Source organism: Cydia fagiglandana, chromosome Z (genome assembly GCF_963556715.1).
Source record: "Cydia fagiglandana chromosome Z, ilCydFagi1.1, whole genome shotgun sequence".
NCBI lineage: Eukaryota > Metazoa > Arthropoda > Insecta > Lepidoptera > Tortricidae > Cydia > Cydia fagiglandana.
In genome coordinates this window covers 28551816-28576893 of record NC_085959.1, presented here as the reverse complement: position 1 = coordinate 28576893, position 25078 = coordinate 28551816, and the positions used below count along the sequence as shown (strand labels likewise).

The following is a 25078-nucleotide window of genomic DNA, read 5'->3' as shown; positions in this document are numbered from 1 at the left end:
TGTTTTATCTACAGTTCAGGGATCAGCTTTACTTCATTTGTATACAATAATAAAGATAAAGACATAACAATACCTAGCTACTAAATAAATGTAGCCTGTAATAAAAAAAAAATCTATTTTTTTTTCTGTAATAAGAAATTGTTTGCTGGTTGTGTTTGTTTTGGCAGGCATAAAAACAATTATAAATTAGAATACGATTTGAAACTGGTAAGTTAAAGAATTCTTAATAATGTCACGTTTTAAATATCTAATTGAAATTTCACATGAAAATATGTATTAATAAATTATATAATAAAATACTAAGTACAACGAATTCAAACCTCGAGTTAGGAACATGGATATGAACCGAATGAAACACCGTATCCAAAAGCTGCAGTCAGTAAATACTTATGAGGTGTAAAATATGTCCCATAAGCACTTAAGCAGTTACACGCCCTGGCTGCGTTATATCAGCCTTTTAAGTTAAAACATGTATTCTACGTCTTGACCTGAATCACTTTGAAGAGGTACTGCGCTTACCAATACGGCATACTCGTAAGCCAATGAATAGATAAAGTCATAAAATGTTATCACTCTATTATCAAATGCAATAATAATATAATTTAATTGTAATTTCACTTATATAAGTAAAAAAAGTTTTCAAAGACAAGGTAAGATAATAAGTAACAGATACTATTACTACCTTCTATATATGCCATAGTCATTATATTACGTTTATATCACACCCTTCCAGATGGACATCCATTTGTCCGTGTATATAGTATATATAAACTACTAGTAGATAGACAAAGTACTACATATTATGCAGGGATCGGAAATTCGGATGCTTTTATACCTAAACTTAGCAAATTCCCGGAAAAAGCTCAGCAAGTATGGAGTCGGCTTCTTAAAAATATTATTATAATTATTTAAATTCCGGGATTCCGGGATCGTATAAAATATCACGAAATAGTAATAACTGTCAAAATATTTAGTTAATGACTATTTTCAGCGATTTTGTTAACATAACTATATGTTCGTTAACAGTTTTAACTACAAACAGGGTGTAACAAAAAAAAACCGCTTACCACATATTTTGTAAAAAGAAACAGCTGATATATTCGTATGTGTATATGTATCCTAATTGCCGGTATTCCGGGAAATCCCGGTAAAGTTATTAGCAAAATTAAATTGAGTCCGCCTCCATACTACTCAACAACAACGCGGTGTAGGTACTGAGGCCGAAGTTTAGATATATATATATATATATATCAAATTGGTGTCGCTCGTATCCTAAGCTTCGCGAGTATAAATACTAAAACTGTCTGATCCCCTCATAGGTAAATCGTTTTCAGACCAACATACACATAACACATAGACTAAGCTAAATTGTTATAAAACTTAGAAATATTATACAGGGTGTAATTTTTTACGTGATACAAAATATGTTTTTCTAACTCCATAAACAACTAGCAATTGAATGCTCCTACTCTCGTTGAAATCAGACAATTTTATTTTTAATTTTTTTATTTTTTTTCGTGATATTTTTTGTACTTTTAAAGGATATTATGATATTAAAACAGCTTTATAAGATATTTAAAATGTAAAGTGAACTAAATTACTTTTCAAAGTAGCATAAATCACAAAAAATGTTTAATGACTTGTGATTTACGCTACTTTGAAAAGAAATTTAGTTCACTTTACATTTTAAAGCTGTTTTAATATCATAATATCCTTTAAAAGTACAAAAAATATCACGAAAAAAAATTAAAAAATTCAAAATAAAATTGTCTGATTTCAACGAGAGTAGGAGCATTCAATTGCTAGTTGTTTATGGAGTTAGAAAAACATATTTTGTATCACGTAAAAAATTACACCCTGTATATTATGCTATTGAATTGATTGAGTCGAATCAAAACCGGGCGAGCCAGGTCAAGTACTTGAGACTGATATTATGCGGTTCCATTAGAGCGATCAGTTTGCATGCTGTTTGCTAAATAACGTCACGCTGCGAGCTGCGACAGGTACGTGCGGCGCTGCTACGCGCGTGCGTGTGATGTGAATGCGCCGTAAGGGCCATATCTCACCGGGACACCACGGCGGTGCAACAAGTCGCCGGCCACCAACGGTGGTGGCGGTTTTGATTAAATATAACCACTTCTGCCGATCATTCTAAGCACGTTCTATTGGGTCGCTATTTACGTTGCTGCTTGTAGTACTTTTATAAGCGGTTACAATGTATGTCTTCACAGATATTTTAGTATTGAAGTGAACATTTAATCAGGAACAGTAGTAACCCGCGAGATGGAGAGATAGTCGGTAATATTGTCGCTATTACTATTATGAGGTGGTGGTGGTGGAGGGAGGCTAGTGTAGCGGCAGTCAGTAGGGCGGCTGGTACTGGTTACGCTGCAGGTGCTGCACGAGCGGGCCCTGCTGCTGCTGCTGCTGCTGCATGGCGAGCATCTGCTGACGCATGCGCTGCTGCTGCTGCGTCATCTGCTGGTACTGCGCCGAGTTCTGCGGCTGCATGCCGCGCGGGTACGGCGGCGCCGGCCCGCCCATGCCGCCCATCGTTACGTTCGGCGCCTGTCGGTCCGACAAAATACATCACTATCATTCATATTATACTAGTATTATTTATTGGACATAGTTAGAAAAAATATGTAGATGTCTATCCATATTTATCAGTTGATAAATACGGAGAGATGGTATACTTTTTATATGTATATGAGTGTGTGTTGAGCCACCGTATGAACTAGTCATCATTCATCATGAACTAGTAAAACATGTTTAACGGTACGTGTCTTACAAAAAGAATTCAGTAAGTAGGCCTCAAGGGCTATTTTACAAGTCAACTGAACATTTCCAGTGACATGACACATACAATAATAATTTTAAAATAAATAATTACTACATTATATTTATAACAGAGATGTCTAGTGTTCATGGTGAATAAAACATTAAATTTGAAAAAAAAACATTAAAATGGAACATGGATCGCTATATACATATATAGTGTCTATGAATTCAGATATCCGTAAGGCCTGTTGTGGGGCCTAGAGCGATGTATTGGAGAGAGTACCTGCATGTACTGAGGTCGCGCATTTTGCCTCTGCGCTAGGTACTGTGCTTCTTGACTGGATCGGCCTCCCATCATATTCTATGAAAAGAAGTAGAACGTAAGTGGCTAACTACTTCGATTACACACAAATAATGATATGTTCAAAATACGATTAATGCTGTAAGTATATAAATAAGTAACTATAGAAAGTACACACCTGTTGGAACGTTTGTTGACCAGGGAAGCCACTCATAGTATTGCTGCCTTGCGGTCCCATAGTGTTGCCTTGGTTCGCCATGGAGCCCATTCCTCCGCCCTGGCCCATCTGCCCCATTTGCCCCATTGGTTGTCCCATCTGCCCCATACTCTGGCCCATCTGGCCCATGCCCTGGCCGATCTGGCCCGTCTGCCCGACGCCCTGATTCATCTGCCCGACGTTCTGCCCAATGGAGCCAACCCCTTGGTTCATTGGGTTTACTTGTTGCCCCATTTGACTGACACCTTGCCCCATACCCTGTAGAATTCAAGCATGTTAAGCATAGTTCGAGGGTAAGAATATAATGTAGGAAGGGAAGTTGGGGCAAGAGGTACCTGATTCATCATCTGTTGCTGGCCGGCTTGCATCATCTGCTGGCCGTAGCCCGCGTAGCCCTGCTGCATGCCGCCGTACTGCCCGCCGAACATCTGGCCGCCCATGTTGCCCATTTGCCCGCCTCCCATCTGGCCCGCGCTCATCTGGCCCGCGCCCATCTGACCCGCGCCCATCTGACCGGCACCCATCTGCCCAGCGCCCATCTGCCCGGCACCCATTTGACCAGCACCCATCTGTCCGGGACCCATCTGGACTCCGCCCATTTGGCCCATCGGGCCCATCCCTCCCATTGCACCAATTGTATTCATTTGACTGTAAGTAAGAATATGGTTAAATGTAGTACATATGTCTTACACTACGAGTTTCCTACTAAAAGAGTGAGGTAAATGTTGCTTACTTAGATGGCCCCATCTGCCCCATTTGGTTAGGCTGCATCTGGCGCATGCCCTGCCGCGGGAAAGGTCCTCGCGCATGCGGAGCTCCGGGATAACCACCTCCCTACAAACAATGCAACGATACACAATCTGCCGTGTTTCATCCACGGATACGGTGGTGCGAGTATTCATTGATTTTCATTTATTTATTTGCAAAAACGGGCGTGGCAAAAAAGATACACACCTGCATCTGCGACATCTGGTTGTAGGGCACGCGCTGGCGTAGCATGTGGCTCAGCGCCTGCTTGGACTGCGTGTTGGCGGGCGGCGCCACGCCGCGTTGATTGCCTCCCACTATGGTTAAGACACGCAAATAATAGTACATTATTGCAGAGGCCGGGAAAGGGCAATTCGTGGATGAGTTTCGATTTTGTCGGACGACGCGAAGCGGAGTCCGACAAAGAAGACGAATCTACGAATTGCTATTCCTGCCGAGGCATATATAGTGCTTTTCTCCAAACATGCGAGGAAATAAGCTAAAATAATTATTATTTAAGCATCAAGCATCACTCAAATCAAACCTTCACATCCAAAATGTCAAAAACAATTTCCCTCTTTAATTAATTTTTAAAAGTTAAAGGCACAAACTTATTCTGCCATTCAGTACCATTCAATATTCGTTCATTCAATATAATTGCGCAATATAGTTTGTCAAACCAACTTTTCAGTCAGTAAGAACCAGGAAAACTACACCCATCCTTTTCTTTTGGGTGCTAGTACTAGTGTAAGACAAAGATAGTATGATTCTCTTTGTCTATGTTTGAAATGAGAAAGTCCTTTGACAAACTATGTAAGCTTTATGAACACGGATGAGATTTAAAAAAAATATAAAAATAATCTTTGATTTTATTAAGGAGTATTCGCACGATCATACACGTGAAATGATAGCTGATCGGGTCGTGTAGAAGCGGCTCGCGGCAATAATAATTGGCTGTTTGCGTTTTATATTATTAAAAAGTAAAAAACACTACAGTAATAAGTTATTACTGTAGTGTTTTTTTACTTCCCGTCCGCTAGAACAGGACAGCGATAGTTTGATGTTTTTTAGTTAGAGTTTGACATTAACGAAGAACTTCCCGTACTATTTTTGCTACAGTAAGGTGTACATTTCCGAGCATATTGGAGAAAATACATATATGCACCAGTATGTAGTACTATTACCAATATTTAATGAAATTCAATCTAATTTTATTCCCAAATATTTATAAATATGCATGTATTTCTAATATTATTTACCTACTTCTAAAGAACATGTTGAACGTTGGATTAGTTTTATTTGTATGCGTATTACATTTATATCAGACGTTGAACTGTTTATAAGAAATAGGGTTCCGTTTGTATTAGAAGTTACAGGCACTCGTAATTTATTAGGGAAGGACAATGTCGTACCTATATTAGAATCCAAGTGTTATTAAGTGCGGTTGGATATGTGGGTGTTTAAGGTTTGGGGTGTATGTAGTAAAGGCGTGGTGTTTGTACCTTGCGGGTTGTAGTAGTTCTGCGAGTGCGGCGGGAACCACTGCTGCTGCTGCTGCATGAACTGCGGCTGCTGCGCCGGCGCCGGCGCCAGCCCCGCGCCCGCCACGGCGCCCTGCCCGTTCGTCTACGTACAACCATTACTTTACGTCGCAACTAGCACACCCACACCTAACACTAATCTAAGGGCACCTCACTCGATCACTACGAAAAACGCTTGCCAGGCCGAATACACACTTAGGAACAACATGCCCGTCTCACGTGCGAGACATTACCTACTTATTTAAATTTATTCAGAACAATGTGTTTCTTTTAGAATAGAATTTTGATCACACGTCTGGAGATCCAATCTGTGTATCAAATTAATTTAAGACCTCCTGATACAATATATTTTTTCCAACCAAATATTGTTGTAACTAAATGAGTGTACGACCTTTACACCTCACAAAAAGCTTAATAAGTGAATGCAACATTTTCAATACTAAGGAACGATAGGGCAAGGTGAGGGGAAAACCGCTTATTTATAAGACTCATTTCAAATTCTCATAGTGCTGAATTGGACTCCAAATGTAGTGAATACACTAACGTATTGGTGAATCCATTGTCAATAACATAATACTCCACCTGAGGTGCATGTGTTTTATTTTATTATTAGCGCTGATGTGATGTTGCTTTCAACGCGGTCTTCATGCTTGTATCGTATCTGATACCTAATCTATTTGATAAGTAGTAAATAATATGGAATGTATCAGTGGCATCTCAATGCGTAGAAATTGGCATAATTTCGAATCCGCTCTATGAAACGACTATGGCGCCAAATAATTTGCCTTGTCCACAAAGTATGTGATTTAATCAATTAATTTTTCTGATATTAAATACAAATACAGGCTTAAAATAACACCGTATTTACTTTTAATAATTTGGTATAAGATGTAAATAGAATGGTGACAGAGGGGTCAGAAACAATTCATGGTAGAATAACATGTGTGCCCAAGTGCTGTATTGTCAACTGTAAAGTAGGCAATAACCGACTCTGGACTTGACTTGCTCAATTGAATATCAATTTTGTCAGTTCGATTAGTCTTGTTTGCAGAACAGAGCGCAGGCTGTTAGCCGACTGGACAACATATTTATTAATTTGAAGACGAAATACTGTAGTGACACCTCTTTCACAATGTGTTGTCATAAACAAATGAGCACCACGTTCGACCGTAGTTGGCGTACTTAACTACCTGCCTGTCGATGAAAACGTCACACCAGTGTCATTAAAAAACACGCTGACATGATGTGACACTTTTACCATTTAAGGAAAATAAATACAGACACCAGTAAAATATGACATGCTTTAAATGAATTCTTAGAGGATGATAGACAGACGGACGGCGTGAGGGTGTCGTTACGTGGGAATGCTTCAATGCAATAACCAATTTGAGCTCGAACACTCAGACCCGGTTTCGCCGAAAGCAAACTTTCAAAAGCAGGTTAAAATGGAACGGCTCTACTGAATTAGAAATATAACTTACCGGTGTAGTAACTTTTGGTTTCTTATTAATAATTTTCTTACTACAAGGTAACTTGCGACCTTTTCCAGAACCAGTTGGACTTGAATCGAAGCTTCCACAGTCCTGTATTCATACAGATTTATGAGACACAAAAAAAGAATGGATTCAAACGGAAATAGAATAACTTAAAGCAGAAAATGAAACTAAACAGACCCGACGCCAAGAAGACAGGGAGAACGGGTAGAGCAAGGAAAATAAACAAAGGAACACACGGTCGAATTACCTGTTTACTGTCGTTGTTGTCCAGGTCCTCGGGCGGCAGCGGCAGCGGCTCCAGGTAGTAGCTGAGCGGCTTCACCAGGCTGTGCGTGTGGTACTTGAGCAACCTGCGAACATCGAGCGTCACACTTGTACCTGTTGCAACGAGAGCATCGTTTCTGACAACGGCGGGCGGGCATGCGGAGGTACGCACCTGTGCGCGTTCTCGTAGGTGAGCGGCTTGCGCTCCACCTTGGTGGCGGCGAACCACGCCCAGGACAGCGGCGCGGGGTTGCGCCCACCCTCCACCAGCTCCCAGCCCGACACGCGCTGCTTGTCCGTCAGTCGCAGGCCCTGCCGCCGAAAGAATCATAGTCAGCTCGAATGTTACATTATAGGCATATCTGTTGGTATATATTGCGCGTCAGTAAAACAAAAGGAAAGTTACCTGTTTCTTATCGTTATCAAAGCCGGTGATCTTATTGCCCTTCTGGTCGATGACGAGCCCGAGCGGCTCGCAGGCGATGACCTCGACGATGGTGTTTTTGGAGAGCGGCAGCAGCTGGCGCACGCTCTGCACGGCGCCGCCGTGCCGGTCGCCGATCTCCTTCTTCAGCTTCTTCATCAGGTTCTGGTAGTGCTTGCGATTGTTGTCGTCGCAGCCCTCCGCCAGCGTCGAGTGGATCAGCGTCGCCAGCATATCGATCAGCGTCGTGAATAGATCGCTGTTACACATCACAATAAGTATTACTTCTTTACACAGATGTAGTGTATAATTGTTTTCCATCGTACTTTCTCGGAAACGTTCGTATTTGTCATGCTACTCCTGTCAACCGCAGTACTATCTATAGCGAGACTGACTGAAGTAGCAGACAAGAGAATTCGTGAAAATGCGATGGAAAATAATGATGCACTACAATCTTGAACGTTTAACAATTTATGCTAATGCGTGAGTATGATTAAATTTTAGGACCAAATTAAAGAAGTTTAAAAGTTAAAGGTTAGGAATGCCAGTAAGCAGATGTACTTTTGCGTCGTTATGGAAGGTAAATCGTATTTATGAGGTTCACTCTCTTTGTGTTTTTTACACGCCGGTAAGATTGTACTAACCCTGATGATACAAATGCAATCCATAAACTACATTTCGAAGAACTAAGATTTAGGTATTCTACCAGGTAGCGGGTAGTGTATTATTATTATAAATCGGGACTTTGAAATTGCCGTATGAGGTTTCAGGCGCGATATACCGCCCTTAGTCCGGTGGGGGTCGGTCAGGGCAGCTGGTGCGGTGTAGTGACCTGTTGTTGTAGGCGTCGACCAGCTGGTTGGTGAGCAGCTGCGCCAGCAGCACGGCCCAGTCGGAGGTGAGCTGGTAGGAGCGGCGCACGGCGTCGAACATGCCGCCCGCCAGCGAGAAGCGCAGCTGCAGCGCCTCGGGCGCCGCCTCCTCCTGCCACGCGTCGCCGCACGCCGCGCCGCGCTCGTGCTCGCGCGCGTGCGTCAGGTAGTGCTGCAGTTGTGCGTGGATGGAGCTTAGCAAGCTCTCCTAACATATAAACAAAACATTTATTTGATTTGTAACATCTACATATAATAATACTCATAAATGTACGCCGGAAATACGGGCCGATTAATAAGAGCTCGCACAATGATTTGTACTCTGGCAAGGTAAACGCAACTCCGTGTTGTGAGGGGTGTGGACGTACCTTCTGGTCGTCCTGGTGGCGCAGGCAGGTGAGCACGAGCGACAGCAGCGGCTCGTTGGCGAGCCGCACGGCGCTGCCGCTGCCGCACGAGCAGCTGTTGCCGGCGCAGCTGGTGCCGCTCACGCCGCGCTTGCCGCCGCTGTTGCTGCTCGACGACCTGCCAACACGATTTCATCGCGTTACAAACTACGTATACTTACTATTTAGAAAATCAAACATTTATACTGCGAGTAAGTTGCAAGGGCTGTTTCAAGTTTCGTATAACTCATTTGACAACATAAACTACTATTTAAGGAGTGTCTTTTCAAAAAGGCTTATATATGTATGGTGCCTATTTGTTTCTTACAAACCTCAAATTAGAAACGTTACACAATAACTTCGGGTGTTGAAACTAAATTGCACAGACAGTGAACAAACTGAGTACAGCGATTGTAGTAACATACTACTATATAGCCGCGCCGCAGTCTTCGGTTAGACGCCTGATACAGCATACTTGTCAGATGCTGTAGAAATATTATTGTCTTTGCATAATTAATATTCCGTTTCTAGCATACGCCGGAGATCTTGGCCTAAACGACCTCTTGGTTATGACTATTCATAATTTCATATTATCCAATGTAATCGAACTGACCCCTTGTAGCTCGGGCTCTGGTGGCTTTTGCAGTCGCGATGCGAACTGGCGCCGCCGCCGCCGCCGTTGTTGCACCCGCCGTTACACCCGGTGCCCCAACCACTCTCTAAAATCTGCAAGAACACGATTTTTATAATGGCTTTCTATGTTGTTATATGCGTTCTTCATGATATAGTCATAGGAACAAATATAAACAAATCACTATTAAGAATAGATACTTGTTTATGAATTCTTAAAGAATAAAAGCCTCCTAATCAGGGGTCGGAAACCGGTCGGTATTGTATATGCTCCATGCAAAAATACCGGTATTATTTCGTTGTTTGGTTTATTATTTCACTAATAATACAAAATCGGTACCTAAATACTTTAATCAGTCCTACTTTAAGAGCAGAAAATAATTCAAAATATTGGGCTATTTCTGGGTTCCGAGCCCTGCTCCTAACAGCTGCATAAAGTTTTCTAGGTCAGGATTTTAGCCCCGCTTTGCGAACACGATTCATGTACCTACACACGGTTTGGTGCAAGGTGCAGAGGGCTGTTACTAATAGTAATAAATGATCAGTAACCTGTCCGGCCTGCTTCAGCACGCGGCCCTGCACGGCGGCGGGCAGCTTGGCCACCAGCGGCGCCACTAGCCACACCGACTCCGACCACTTGCTCGTGCTCACCACGCCGCGGTCCGTGCCCGTCCTGCGACAAACGAAACTTTCTAAAATCTAACCATGGGCCCCCTCGGTTAAAGGATCTTATTTGTTGCAAACTGACACTAGTACTAGCTACTTGACTTTCCTCGAATTACAAATCAGCCTATATGATTATATACGTATACACTTGCAATGCAACAGTTACTCAAATCGCCCGATGGGTGACCGCTAGCAGTAGGTGTGCGTCTGGTACGTGAGCGGCTAGTCACCTGTCCTTGTCGGGCGGCGGCGGCGCTGGCTGCTGGAAGACGGCCACCACGGCGCGCGCCACCATGTCCAGCCACGCGTTCAGCTCCGAGGAGCCGCTCGCGAACTGCTTGAACATCAGCTGCAGGTCCAGCCACGACATGCGCAGCGACCACTGCTCGAGGTTCTGCACAACATTCATAATTACATACTACACCTACCCATTAATATACACTCATTGTACACTTTATAAAATATATTCTTCCTCGCTTTCCAGTCACTCTGCGTCCAGTATGATTCAGTAAAATAAACAGTTTCAAATACATATTTATACTGCAATTGGACATGTGCATAAGTAACTGATTTATTACCTCTAGTAGACGAGTGACCATGGTCTTCTGGTCGAGGTCGGGCTGCGTGTGGCTGGCCGAGTCGGGGTAGCAGATCATATGCAGCAGTCTGAATAAGGCAAATATAAATGACTACAAAGTTTACCGAGCACATGGACAGTCACTAAAGTGTCGTTTGTAGATCTGACCTTTGCGCCTGGCGAGGCGTGAGCATGGAGTCGAGGAGCATGTCGGGCTGGTAGAGCTCGTCCGGGTTCTGGAGACATTTCTGCAGCACCCACTCCTCGGAGCAGATCTCCTGCAGCACGTGCCTCGCCAGCGAGGACAGCGACTGCGACGAATCTAATAACGTGGACCCGACGCCGCCGCTACCCCTGGACACACATCTTATATTTTACAGAGGCTTCAAAAAAACGTTCACGTTACACGAACATTCATTTGACCATTAGTGTTAGGTTTTCTTAAACATTTAAAGCACAATTCGGTGAAGCGGAGCGCGGTAGAGTCACGCTAGTTCTATTTATTTGTAAATTTGTTTCAATTTATAATAATGATCGACAGAAACATCTACAGCGCTCCGGGTATCAAAAGTTATAAAGGTTCATATGATAGTTCTGTGTTATCAATCGTTCATGTTTGATTACCAGCTGGAGCTTCCCTCTGTAGCACACAGTTTAAGCAATGGTCAAAATAACACGGAGCAATTTGATCTCACATTCCATAGTATTAGACACAACATGTAGTGACAGACTTCAGAAGCGGTAAAGATGGACTGACACAGTTAGAGAGACTATAGGATAGAATGACACCAAGGTTAATGAACCAATACAGAATAATTTGCCCAGTTGGTATCTATAAACGGTGACAGTGCTGGTTATTAGTACGTATAGGCAATGTTACAGTTCTTTTTACACGGAGCTGCTGGCCCGCAAACCTGACCGCTTAGCGCGACGACTTACGTTGTCTTGGTGCGCGACTCCATATTATGTCAAGCGAGACATCATGTATGGAGTTGCGCGCGACAACGCAAGTCATGCTAACCGGACTAGACATGGGATCAAGCGACTGTGTGGCGGGTCGGGGTCCCGTGAAACATGGACACATGAGGATCGTGAACTCGGGCTAACAAAACATATAAGCAAAGCGTGAAGGGTAGAAAGGTAACCTTTGCACGTACTGATAATGTTTCTTTTAGTGAGCCGAGATCAACTCGCAAATGGCTTCTTCAATAACATTTATCAATATTATTTAGTATTGACTTAATACTGATCGTTACACGTGGATTAGATGTGTTTTTTTTTTAAATAAAATATGGTAATGCAAAACGTGCAATAATATTAATTGAATAGGAATTTTATCAATACGTGCAAAATGAGGAAGGATCATGATGAGGTGAGACGAATAACGGTCGAGTCGAGTGAAGCCAGTCGGACCGCGAGGGAGTGCAACCGTGAAACTCAATATTAAATCAAAAACAAACCTAGGAGTTCTATGGCCCCCACTCATCTCTGAGTCTATCCTAAGGATGAAAAATAATTGCTTGTCAATATTACATATACATAATTATAGTTTATGGATTCATTGCAATTCGGGAGCTGAATTGCTCTGATTATGCAAGGGTGATTAAATTTCTTTCAGTAAATTTAATAAATACAAAATTTAAACATTTCAAGTGTTTTATCGTCCTTTCCTTGGGTAATTATTTGATTGTATTAGGTAACCACCTACTGCAAAATAAGTCAATATGCATGCCGGTATGTCATAGGTGAGGGAAAACATCGCGAGAAACTGGTATAATCTCAGCAAAACCCTTTTCCCCTCAAGTCCAAATACTCTTTTATAATTTTGATACACGTCTACTTTTTCTAATATCAAATTATTTCACCAGTATGCTCAGGCCCTGTAATTGTGTTGACACATAAGAAAACAGATTTGACGTTTTATTTCAATAAAAACAAAGTAAATATTTTGAACACAACTACGGACATAGGTATAACATACTTTTATTTAAGTTGATCTAGGAAGTCCTAGCCACAAATATTTGAAACAAAATTTTGTGAAAAATGCATCATATAAATATAAGATCTCATGCCGGCTGTACCCGCTCGGCGAGACACCCGAGACAGGCCGAGAGCGAGTGTGTACAGACTGCTCTCGCCTTGTCTCGGTCTTCCTTGTCTCGTCTCGCTGTTCTCCGATTGCGGTCGGTCAAAGATTTTTGCGACCTAGTCAAAGGGTCTCGCTGCTCCCGCGAGGGCAGCGAGGCAGAGCATGTACAAACCCATTGTTAAAACAGAGATTTGTGTAACTACCCGACAAAAATCTATGAACAAATTGGGTATAGACGTCACAAATGCAAATTACCACCAAACGTATGTTAAATATTGCTATCAATAATTACCCCAGTGTGTTTCTGTAAAAACGCGTTTTGGTGATAAGCCGTTAAAATGTGGTCCAACTCAGCATGAGTTGCAGTTTTTAAATTTTTACCAAATGGAACCAGTTCTATGGAACCCAAAAGTAAGCAATATATCTACGATGCTTGGGTCCGAATAAGTGAGCTAATTGATTTGGGTTCTTTTGCGGTACATAGTAACCATCCACCACCTCCTTCTTCTCGATGGCTTAGTATTTTTTTTTAATGATATACGCCTAAATGATTAATGTAGCTAGCAGCACAGAGGCAAATCGCAGCAACAGTTTCTATGTCCATCGTAGCGGGCATCCGCGGTTTAAATGATTCAACGAGTGTGTACATGATGTGCTCTCGTCGACAGCTTCTCGCCCGAGACTCTCGGCGAATGGCTCTCGTCGTGCGTGTACAGCCGGCATCACACTATCGAGTTCACATGGAAAATGTTTTGGAAATTATAGGTTACTTTTACTTTATGCTTAAGTCGATATATTTGAGGCTAGGATATAATGGTTTATAATATTGCTTGCATTTGACTCGGGCACGGATCATTGATTGTGATGACATAATTTATGTAAGTGCAGAATTAGTGCCACACTATCAATGGCCAAACGCGCCGGAAGGCGATCTCTCGTTATTGCAAAATCCTTCGCATCGTTTAGGATTCAATGTGCGCTCCCATCATACATTTATTTTTATAATGTTGCTTCCTTGGGACACAACCTACTAGCTAACGGTTATATCTCGAGATATAAACGTGTGTGTTTAAAACGTAACCCTACTAATATGTGTACATATTATAAATGCGAAACTATCTCTGTCTGTTGTTACCTCTTCACACTTAAACAACAGCTGAACCGATTTAGATGAAATTTGATATGGAAATCGATTGAGCACCGGAGTTGGATAAGGGATCATTTTTATCACCGAAATAATAATCTGTCTAGAGTTGTTGATTGTAATAGAGAGGTAAACCCTAAGAAAAAAACGTGCGTTTTGTTTGACAGCAGTAACAGATGCCGCTGTACTGCGCCATATGTTTTGTGGTTACTGAATTATCGAGTATCAACTTTGGACACCTAAAGTTACCGCATATCTGTAACATACACAAATAAATTTACGTACCTACAGCGCCATCTCGTATGGCTACCAAATTCGAAGAACGAAATTGACTGACTTTCCACATATTACACAATCAATGAATCTTTGATAGTAAGTAAGAAATACAATATTTAAGGTACGAAAGTCACGTAAGGACTTTTTGTATTATTATTGTCGTGTAGTAGTGTGTGTGAGTGTAGACTTACGTTATGAGATCGAGTTGTGTGTCGGCGGGCGCCGCGTCGCTCGTACCCAGTATGTGCGAGAGCTCGCACGACTTCTTGCCGCCCGACTTGCCGTTGTCTCGCGCCGTTGAGTCGCCCACCACTAACATATAACATGCATTTTACAGGTTCCATTTTTACATAAAGCGTAATTCTAGCACTACATATTTTTAAGTGAAAACAGGAATATTTACGCAATTATTATTCCGCTAAAGGTTACAATGGCATGATGTTTAAAAATTCGCAATAGAAATGAGTCTTAGATACTCTAATTTATTTTTCTGAACCCAAAATATAAATGACTTTCTGAAACCAATATAAGCATAGCCGACAACGAATGTTGTTAGATGTTCTAATGTCTATTTGAACATCTAAACCGTATCGCATTCATTTTTATGCATTTTAATTAGGTTATAATACATTATACTAGTAGATGAGCTTTCATGCACTTACTGAGTATCGCCTTGAGCGTGGCGAGCACGGGTCCCACGCCGATGTTCTTGTGCGCGGCGGCCAGCAGATGCCGGTCGCAGGAGAGGCGCACGCCCGCCGCGCCGCCGCCCGGCCCCGGCGACGTCGACACCGAGTACAACCCTGACACAACACGTCACACCTTAGGGCTGATTTAGATGGCGCGCGAACTAGCATGCGATTTTAGTTACATTGCGGACTGTTGGTTACCTCCAACTCAACCGACCGATCATAAACCGCAATGTAATGAAACTCGCATGCGAGTTCTCGCATCGTCTACATGTCTATACATAGAGTGGATTGGAGACACAAAATGGACAAGTAGGTCAGTACGATACGAGTGTGTCTATATGAGGTAACTTCGGATTCATAGACAAACCAGTACTGCAAATACTTGCACATGAAGGGTTAAAAAGTTCAGGTTAGAAATATCGAATGACTATGAAGTATTCTGAAATATCAGTGTATTTTCTTGCCGAGCATGAATTGTACGCTCATAAGAGGCTTCTGCTTCTTAGTTTCAACGTCAAGACATGTGGCAAACTCTCGCACCCGTAATTCTTCAATCAGATAAGACGTTTTTCGTAATAGCCTGATTTTTCTGCAATGTCGGTGAAGGGAGGTCGTTACCCGGCTGCGGCGTGTCGATGGTCTTGAAGAGCCGCAGCAGCAGGTGGCAGGTGAGGCGCGCGCCGGTGTCGGGCGAGGGCGCGTTGGCGGGGTTGCCGGCCGCGCCGCCGCCGCACGCCTTCACCAGCGACGGCAGGGCCGCGTGCCGTACGAAATCCTCCAGGGAGAAACAGTGCCGCGCTGCAACCAAATATAATCTTTTATTATGAAAAAGATATAAGTTTCATATGACACTCGTACCCTTTTCACTAGAGCCACAATACGACTGTGTTTACAAAAACACTCTTACTTTATGGGATTGTGGTATTTAAGTTAGGGCCATAAAGGCGCGTCTTGGAACAGTAGCCCAATAGTACATTATTGTCGAGGCTCGGAAGTAGCTACTTGCAGGCTGAGGATTCGTTTTAAACGGACGACCTTGGGAGTCCGTTTAATTGAATCCGAAGCCAGCAAGTAGCCTTCCAGCCGAGTCATATATAGTGCTTTTCTCAAAAATGGTGCAAGAAACATAAATATCATAGAAACATTTTACAAAAGCAAAGTTCTTACGTATATATTTTCACAGAGAAAAGCCCTTGCCGCCTTTTTATTTTTTTAATAAAAAAATAGAAGTGTATTTTTCTGCCGAAAATACGCCAACCTATTTGAGACAACTAAATAGTCGCGGTACTAATCATCTGTTTGGCTGTTTAATGGGCCTGTGCCTTCATTTGATATGGCCATTTGAACTTTTAAAAAGTTTGGAACTCGACAAATAATGGAATTTGTATGCAACATTGCAGTCCCAAAATCGAGACTGCAATGTTTTTAACTTTTTAAATTTTGACTAACCATAAACTCCGCGCTTCGCGACCTATTTTTTAGACGGCATAGTCGACTTTGCCGTCCATTTTTGAGAAAAATAAATTTATGGCGGTCGGCATCAGCGTCGGTCCACCCTCGAAGCGTACGCTGTACGCGTTTCCTGCCCGAAGCATAAAAATATGGCGCGGAGGTGCGTTTGTGGTAGTGATACTGACCGACTAGTATGCAGGTGAAGACGGCGAGCGCATCGTGCGCGGCGGCGTCGTGCAGGTCGCGGTGGTGGAGCAGGTCGGGGTAGAGCGGCGGCGGCGCGGCGTGCGGCGCGGCGGGGTAGTGCTGCGCGCCGCACAGCGCCACCAGCGCGCCCACCCACTCCGCCGCCAGCCCGCTGCACCACGCGGTCATCTCCGCGCACAGCACGCCCAGTTCGTTCACTCTGCACAAGTAAAGGGGGTGTCAATAGACGTACGAGCCAAGGCGGGCTACATGTTGGTTTGTTGCCAAACTAGCTCGGCGGTTTAAAGTAGGCGTACTTAGAATGACGCACAGGTGTACGTGACCTTAAATACTGCAATGTTGGTTACGTTGGTGAGGAGGGACGGACGCCGAAGGACAACTCTAATAGATTTCAATCGGGATATTCAAGTGTTTGTTCGTGAGCGCGATCGAGGAGAGACTAACTGGGCGACGTTAAGGATGCTTTCAAAGTGTAAATCAATCAAATCACTTATGTTCTCAGCAAATACGGACAGAAATAAGAGTAACGCTGAGCTCACCTGTCGTTGTCAACTTCGCGGCACACAGCCAGCATGGCGGAGCACACGAAGCTGTACCTGTTGGCCGCCGACTCGCCCACTTGCCGCGCCCAACACATTTCTAATTTACCTGAAAGTTGTTTTTTTTTCAATCATAGTATAGTCATTTAACAAAAGGTGTGTGAAAAAAGGTTCGTGCGTACCCTTGCGCGGGTTCGCGAAGAACTCGCTGAGGAACTGCGGATTGTAGACGTAGCTCGAGGGAGTCGGCTGCAGCGGCGAGTACAGTGCTTGCCTGAAACATATCGACATCGAATATATGCAGTCTTGGCTTGTTAATTGGCAATTATTGTATAGTTTCGACTCCTAGGCTAATCTATTTGTCTGCGGACCACTTCTCCTCAGTGGTCGGCAGTCCTAAGAAGCTGTCATTTAGCATGGATATTAATTAATCAAACACAGGCGTCATGCGATAAATCTTGATATATATAATGGCAATATCATCGCTCGACTCCCTTGAGGGAGTTTGGTTGATCAAACTACATAAGGGAAACGGGGGTCTTAAGACTAGCATTGCCTAGAATCTCTTATTATTTACGTTATAATTTGAAGGCGAATACTGACTTGATCTTGGGGTAGGCGTTGGCGAAGGTGTCTGCGTGCGGCGCGTGGCAGAGGTGCGCGGCCGCCTTGTACAGGTCGTGCAGCTGCGCGAGCACGCAGCGCTCCGCCGAGCCGCAGTCGCCCGGGTTCACCACGCACTTCACCAGCCGGCACAGCTGCTCGAACACCGCGGACGTCTGCTCTACGCACACTGCATAACGACACACATCATCACGCACAGTTTCACTACATAATTTGTACTTTTACGTTAACGTCATAAAAAGGGCACTCACACAGCAAGCAGGAGTGGTATCTCCGGAGGGCGCCGACCGTGTAAAGCGCCAGCGCCGAGGTGTACGCCCGCGGCGCAGCGAGCCCGGTGCTCGGCGCGCCGCGCGCTATCAGCGCGCCTTCTACCTCTGACAGCTCTTTCAAAATCTGACACATACACAGGAACGTTTACTAAGGTAACCACAAGGCGATCTAAATAGATAATTTGATAATAAGAGGTAACGAGCGGCGCAGGTAATACTGTCATAAATTCTAATGTTACCTGTATACATGTCTCAATAAGACCGTGCACATTAAGCGCTATCTCCATGAGGTCGAGAGCGAAGGCGACGTGCTCGGGCTGCGGCAGATAGGTGGTGGCGCCCGCCGCGTAGGCCGCCAGCGCCTCGCACACCGCGCCGCCCACCGCCCACGACACCGCGCCTTGCTCGTACATCGACATCGCCTACAACACACCCGTCTCTTACACCGATCTGGCCCGTACGCATTTGCCGTCACAACATTTACAAGCGGAAATCCAATAGAGGAGATTGTGACCCACCTGACACCGGAGGCGTAAGTTATACCTCGTAAAGGCGGTGTCGGAGGCTCGTATTTATGCGGGGATAACGAGGAACAACGATATAATATCATAATTAATATCATTTCGAGTAAATAGCAACACCATTAAGGACAGCGAAGAACGAAACGAAGAAATAGTAAGCAAGTTTTGCAACATACGCTGGAATCGTCTTCGCGCGAGCAGCCCCAATCGTGGCATTGTAAGACCTGTCATCGCACGAATTGGTCACTAATTACTGTCAAGTGTTGATATCGACCAGGACTTTAGGAAATTATACGAACTTGAAATTTTTGTGTGACGGCTTCGAAGTTGAACTCGCTCCGAGCGTGTTTCTTCACCTTGCCGCCCTCCGCCACGTCGATTGAGAATTTCTTTGAAAATAATTTGCATATTTCTGAAACAAGAATGTGTCTCGTTAATGTGTAACGGGATCCGCCTCTTTTTAATAGTGTGTTTTATTGTATAGTAAACAGATTTTTAAACCAACAAAAGTTGTAGTATATAAGTGTAGTAATATGTGGTTACCTTTGGTCATCTTCTTGACTTGATGCTTAGCGTCGTCGCGCTGGCGGCCGACGCCGTGCAGCAGGATGTGGCGCTGGTTGGCGTCGTGCGGCGTGTGGTCGGGCTCGGCGGGCGGCAGCGGGAAGTGCATGGTGTAGCTGTAGTGCCGCGACGCCGCCGCCGGCGCCGTGCTGCCCGACGACTCGCCCGCCGACCCCGTGCGCATGCCTGACCATCATCAGAACTGTACCCACTGCGGCTCTCAACGTGCCACATATCTAAATATCTAAATACACGTCACAGAATCGCGATTTATAAGAAAGCCAACGATGTCTGAGGGAAGTGATAATGTGTAACGTATTCATATTATATGTAAGAACGTTCCATTTAGTTTGTTTCGTGTGACATATTTTACAAAGTGGTGTGTAGTATCGTTGGCTGGCAATATAAGTGCGATTAGACGACCTACTTAGAAAGGTATGTGATTTCTACCATATATAAAAAAAACTAATTAGTATTGAAGTTAATTTACAATATGTTAACCAGGGGTAAGTAATATAATATATACCAATTATTAATATAACATTCACAAGATATACGCTCACTTTGTATAAATTTGAATAATATAAGTTTTGCATTGTCTAAAACCCAAACCGTATAATGTCAAAATGGCTAATTTGTTTTTGAATAACATTCAATGTAGATAATTTCATATTGTATAAAACTTGAATTTCATAAAAATTATATAGTTGAACGATCAAAAACTATATCAGTTACCGGATCTAAGAACATAAATGAATAATAAATTCCGGTAAGTTAACCATGGACCAATTTCGTTCTGGCGCTTCGCCGGCCGCTGCCGCGGCACGCTCGCTTCGCTCGCTCGGCTCGCGCACTGTTTGTTCGCAGTTCAACCTAACACTCCTCCTCGCTTCGCTCGTCGTCGTACCTAACGGAGACCTGCTTTAGTAAAGAACAACCAGCAGAAGATACTAATTACTTTGTTACATGTATGATCATATATTTTGGAAGGTATTTTTCTCATGTAATTATTATGTTATAATATATATAAGATATTTCAAATAATCTTTATTTGTAATAATTCCTATAAGTTATGAATGTTATATAAAAAATAATTAGCCAATACAAACTTTATATTATTTATTAATATATACGAAGTAAGTTAGAGAATTTCTACCATATATGTTATAAACATATATTTTTTGTTGGTAGTCCCAACGTGTGTTATATGTTGTGAATGATATTAAAATTAGATTATATCAAATGTTGGTATTTATTATACTACGCACCCGTTAACCAGGCAGGTGACTGTTCTTAAAAAATACTAATAAATTACCTGAGACGGACATGGGACCCATTCCCATTGAGTTCATACCAGGAATGCTCATGCTGCTCGAGCCCATCATAGGAGAGTTCACGCTGTGAAAATCACATTATATTAATTTGACATTATAAATATATAAATATTAGGACATTAAAATTTATAAATTAAAAAAAAATACACAAATTGAGTAAATCCCCATAGTAAACTCAAGCAGGCTTGTCCACAACACAACTATGTACCTACTCAGACAACGATACATATGCTTAATACACAAATATGTACCGAATTACATAGAAAACATCGCTCATGTCCAAGGAACAAATGTCTGTGCTCAATACACTAATAAAATGCCCTTACTGGGATCCAAACCCATGACCATCGGCTTCATATCGGCAGTGTTACTACTGATAAGGACAGACCGGTCGTCAAATTCTGTTAAATTAAACTGAATTATCAGATAGTGCAAATAAGTGAATAGGAACCTGTGTGATGATTCTCCGGGATCCTTAGGACTGTCAGGTGCATCCATAGAATTTTGTTGATCTTCTTTGATATTTTGCAACAGCATATGGAGTTCGTCGTCTATTTTGGAACCATCCATATCCATTCGCGCCTGTTCCTGGAGAACACGGGAAAATATTAGTAAAGGTATATTCTACGAAAACTTTAGCTGAATAAATCGCGTGAATCGCTCATATATGACTATTATTACTACAAACGATTTAAATCAGATCACTGTAATTAATGGTCAGACAAGAGAAATATGTACGGCAGGCAGAGCTGTACACTGATACACTCCGACCACGATAACTTTGCAGTGAGTTGGAGGTACAATGCATATGAATATAATATGCATACCATATTTTTATTCAATTCCGTTAACTTCGAGGTATGGTTAAGTACGTTTAAGAAAACTAAATGGCATTGTTATTTAAAAAATATAAAAAAAACATGAATTGAAAGCCGCATATAGCGTTGTTAAAACGTATATCACTCTGGCATCCAGGCTTTATTTATAGTTATGATACGAGTAGAAGTGATGTAAGGCACCTCCATCTTGGGCTTGAGGTCGATGCCCTCAAACGTGTCGTCGTCCACGTTGTGCGAGGCGCTGCCGCCGGTGGCGGGCGCCGCGGTGCCGCTGCTGGTGCTGCCCGACGACGACGTCGGCTCCGTCGGGGAGATCAGGTCGCCTGCGCACCGTACATCTTTATATGTATACCACACGACAATCATACAACAGCACAAAATAAATATTAGTACTAGGTACAGAAGATTCGCTCTCTAACAAAACGCGTCTGTTACGATTAGGACAGATATGACCGCCTAGGTAGCGCAAGCGCCACGCGTGGCCTATGCAGTGGCGGATTTGCAGTCTTTGCCGCCCTAGGCCCAAGCCATGTAGCCGCCCCTTTCTCAGCATCAGCACCCATCATATTGACTACATTTAGGTCGGGCAACGGAAAGATATATTAAAGAGGGAAATGCTTGGGACACATTTTTACTTAGTAACTTTTTTGGACTCGTTAGGAGGTGAACATATCAAAAAGGGGGGTTTGGTTTGAAGGTCACATTTTCGGTTTTTCGCTTATCATATCTCAGAAAATATACGTCCTTGTGACATGATCATAGGAACATAGGTTTTACGAAAAAAATAAGCAAATACTTATTCATTTTAAGTGACAGTGATACCAATAACATTGACTTTTTATGTACCTACAAAAACATTCAAAAAATCTAAAAAAGAAATATAATAAAAACATTTTTATTGCCTATTTTCTTGAATAACTGCTAAGCTATTTATCCTAAAATTACAAAAAAATTTGAGATTCTTACAATGAGCTCTTTGTTTTGATATGTAACACGATATAGTTTGAAAAACTGTATTTTTAATTTTTTTCTTTTACCCCCCAAAAATGGCCTCCATATTTAAAATTCATTTATTTACGTTACACGTCCATCTTTGGGTCACCAACTTATATATGTATGCCAAATTTCAACTTAATTGGTCCAGCAGTTTCGGAGAAAACAGGCTGTGACAGACGGACAGCCAGACGCACGAGTATTTTAAGGGTTCCGTTTTTTCCTTTTGAGGCGCGAACTAGGCGCGAAGGCGTCAACAATATGCGAAATCGACGCCACAATCGCGTTCGCGGCTTCGCGCCGCGATTCGCGCACAAGTGTGGAGGGCCCTCCAGATATCGTAAAAATTGTAGCTTGTAGCAAATTTAACCAACTTTCATTCTGTATAATGATCATGTCGTTAGAACGCATAGTTTCCGAGATATAAGCGAAAAACTGAAAAATGTGGCTAAGGGCTACGACCGCGGACTTTTGATATGTTCACCTCCTAGATAGTCCAAATAAAGTTAGGTACAGTCACGTGCAATAATATGTTATACAACGAAGGCCGCAAAAATATCTGACACGATCTTATTTGTAGAGCCATAAGAGCGTGTCACATATTTTTGCGGCCTTCTACACTATACTTCTATACTATTGCAGGTGACTGTACATTCTGTACAAAGTCAAAAACTGGGTTTCAAGCATTTCCCTCTATAGATACCTTTTTTTGAGAATTCGTTGCCTAATTTTGAGTTATTTTTTGTTATCATCAGCGAATTTTTTGTCACAATTTGCCGCCCCTAATATCTTGCCGCCCTAGGTCCGGGCCTACTGTGCCTTATGGGAAATCCGCCACTGGGCCTATGGCTAGCCAGCAAAATTGGTGTGGGACGGATGTACTTTAGCTACTTGTTGCGACGCGACGAAATCTCGGAGTGAGCCACGCCTGACAACAGCTTCAATTGTCATAAAAAAATGCTTGGCTTCACTGTAATTCGTTAATGTTGGTGGCTCGCAGCTATTGCACGAATAACTAACGGCGACGAAAAAATGTTACAGTCAGAGCAATATATTTTTCTGCTTACAAAGAAACCTTGCATTGCTTTATAGTGTACACTGTACATAATAACCAATAAGTAAAATATTGCGCATCATGTTTACAATGTGTTTGTATCGATTTTACAAACTTGCTTCATATTTCATTTAAAATTGCATGTCATTCGATAAACTTGCTAGTCTATCGTGATGTTTCATAACGCTGCTATAGTGTCAGCAAGATTACCTCTCGAGATGAGCGTGCACATGTAAGCGTCGTGCGAGAACACATCGCGGCGTATAAGCTCGCCGAACAGGTGCACCAGGTTGGCGAACTGTTGCCGGTTGCTTGGCGGCGCGTTCGGACTGTCGTCTGCAAATCATCGTCATTTTAACACACGGGCTAATAATATAACAGATGTATATAGTTGAACGACGGTATCATTTAATATTTACCAGTTGCTTTTCGGTGAAGGAAAACATCGAGATGAAACCCGACTAACCCCAATAAGGCCTAGTTTTTCCCCTATGGTTTGGAAGGTCAGATGGCAGTAGCTTTCGTAAAAACTAGGGCCTACGTCATATCATGGGATTCGTTGTCAAGCGGACCCCAGGCTCCCATGAGCCGTGGCAAAATGCCGGGATAACGCGAGGAATAGCAGGACAGTAATATGCGGTCAGATATGGCGAACGCATCAATATTGCGCAAGTTTGTAAAAGGAGAGTTAATTGCGCGCTAGTGGCGCATTCGCCAAATCTGTATGCACTTCTAAATAAAATTATACAATATTTAGGTGAAATTATTAGGGCTAAGTTTAGATACCTAGTACAGGCGCATCGCAGTCTAGGAATCGTAATAAAAGGCTTTGGAATATTGGAGGCCCGTTGTACAGGCCATTGCCGGACGTAACGGACTCCTTGTCATCGGACCCTGAAACACGACAACAGATGGTAATAACTCACACATAACAATATCAATATATCTTAGTTCTAATAGTATATGTATAAGAATACATGAATAGTTAGTATACATTATTACAGATGGCAGGGACGCGCAGGAAAGTTGTTTAAGATGGATAGAAATATGAGGCTGGTGATCTCTATCGTCTACCTACGAGATAAGTAAAAAACACTTTGTTACACTAAATTTTCATTCAAAACTATTCGAGTTATATAAAAATAAGTGTTCCGTATACAAAGTTTTGTACGGAACACTAAAAATATTTAAAAACGTACTGTACACTTGCAAAAGGTTGAAACTAATACCAAGCATTTTCAGTGACAAAAAGAATTAGCTTAATTTTTGTATTTACAGTATTTAACATACTTTTAAGAAAAACTAATATTACATACATATTCAGATTGAATTCGCTTTATGCTGCACAGATTTGATAGAAAGTTTTTTTTTAATCAAAGTTCTAAGTGAGTGAACTATTTTGAAAGAGATTTCAAATTATACGTTCGTGATAGCAGGCTCCGAAACGTGATGTTATTGGGCATTTTAGCATATGGCTTGCAAGGGCAATGGATCGTCATACAAGAAAGTCGGCCTAGGCCGACAAAACCATTTGCTGTTTGCGTTTGCGACAATTTTTACAAAGCTGTGACGTCAC

At 42.5% G+C, this 25078-nt stretch overlaps 1 protein-coding gene across 4 annotated transcripts in view; it reads right to left on the bottom strand.

Moving 5' to 3' along the window:
• Positions 1 to 2081: 2081 nt before the first annotated feature.
• LOC134678591 (mediator of RNA polymerase II transcription subunit 12-like) overlaps positions 2082 to 25078 on the bottom strand; it is a 31508-nt gene continuing 8511 nt past the window's right edge. The window contains exons 14-48 of one of the 4 annotated variants that reach the window (XM_063537215.1): positions 24289 to 24396; positions 23713 to 23838; positions 21636 to 21778; positions 21068 to 21204; positions 20598 to 20680; positions 19262 to 19468; positions 19018 to 19130; positions 18437 to 18619; positions 18177 to 18321; positions 17905 to 18094; positions 17484 to 17575; positions 17302 to 17410; positions 16741 to 16961; positions 15722 to 15901; positions 15074 to 15214; positions 14603 to 14723; positions 12363 to 12401; positions 11071 to 11256; positions 10904 to 10991; positions 10556 to 10719; positions 10209 to 10332; positions 9643 to 9755; positions 9012 to 9168; positions 8604 to 8851; positions 7754 to 8030; positions 7520 to 7659; positions 7331 to 7433; positions 7069 to 7170; positions 5549 to 5672; positions 4254 to 4363; positions 4033 to 4133; positions 3635 to 3947; positions 3261 to 3557; positions 3065 to 3142; positions 2082 to 2568 (exon numbers count right to left, since the gene is read on the bottom strand). In XM_063537215.1, coding sequence (XP_063393285.1) covers positions 2362 to 2568; positions 3065 to 3142; positions 3261 to 3557; positions 3635 to 3947; positions 4033 to 4133; positions 4254 to 4363; positions 5549 to 5672; positions 7069 to 7170; positions 7331 to 7433; positions 7520 to 7659; positions 7754 to 8030; positions 8604 to 8851; positions 9012 to 9168; positions 9643 to 9755; positions 10209 to 10332; positions 10556 to 10719; positions 10904 to 10991; positions 11071 to 11256; positions 12363 to 12401; positions 14603 to 14723; positions 15074 to 15214; positions 15722 to 15901; positions 16741 to 16961; positions 17302 to 17410; positions 17484 to 17575; positions 17905 to 18094; positions 18177 to 18321; positions 18437 to 18619; positions 19018 to 19130; positions 19262 to 19468; positions 20598 to 20680; positions 21068 to 21204; positions 21636 to 21778; positions 23713 to 23838; positions 24289 to 24396 — 5270 coding nt within the window. In that variant the 3' untranslated portion in view covers positions 2082 to 2361. The remainder of the gene's footprint in view (positions 2569 to 3064; positions 3143 to 3260; positions 3558 to 3634; positions 3948 to 4032; positions 4134 to 4253; positions 4364 to 5548; positions 5673 to 7068; positions 7171 to 7330; positions 7434 to 7519; positions 7660 to 7753; positions 8031 to 8603; positions 8852 to 9011; positions 9169 to 9642; positions 9756 to 10208; positions 10333 to 10555; positions 10720 to 10903; positions 10992 to 11070; positions 11257 to 12362; positions 12402 to 14602; positions 14724 to 15073; positions 15215 to 15721; positions 15902 to 16740; positions 16962 to 17301; positions 17411 to 17483; positions 17576 to 17904; positions 18095 to 18176; positions 18322 to 18436; positions 18620 to 19017; positions 19131 to 19261; positions 19469 to 20597; positions 20681 to 21067; positions 21205 to 21635; positions 21779 to 23712; positions 23839 to 24288; positions 24397 to 25078) is intronic. The other 3 variants (XM_063537217.1, XM_063537219.1, XM_063537218.1) reach the window with 3 other exon arrangements.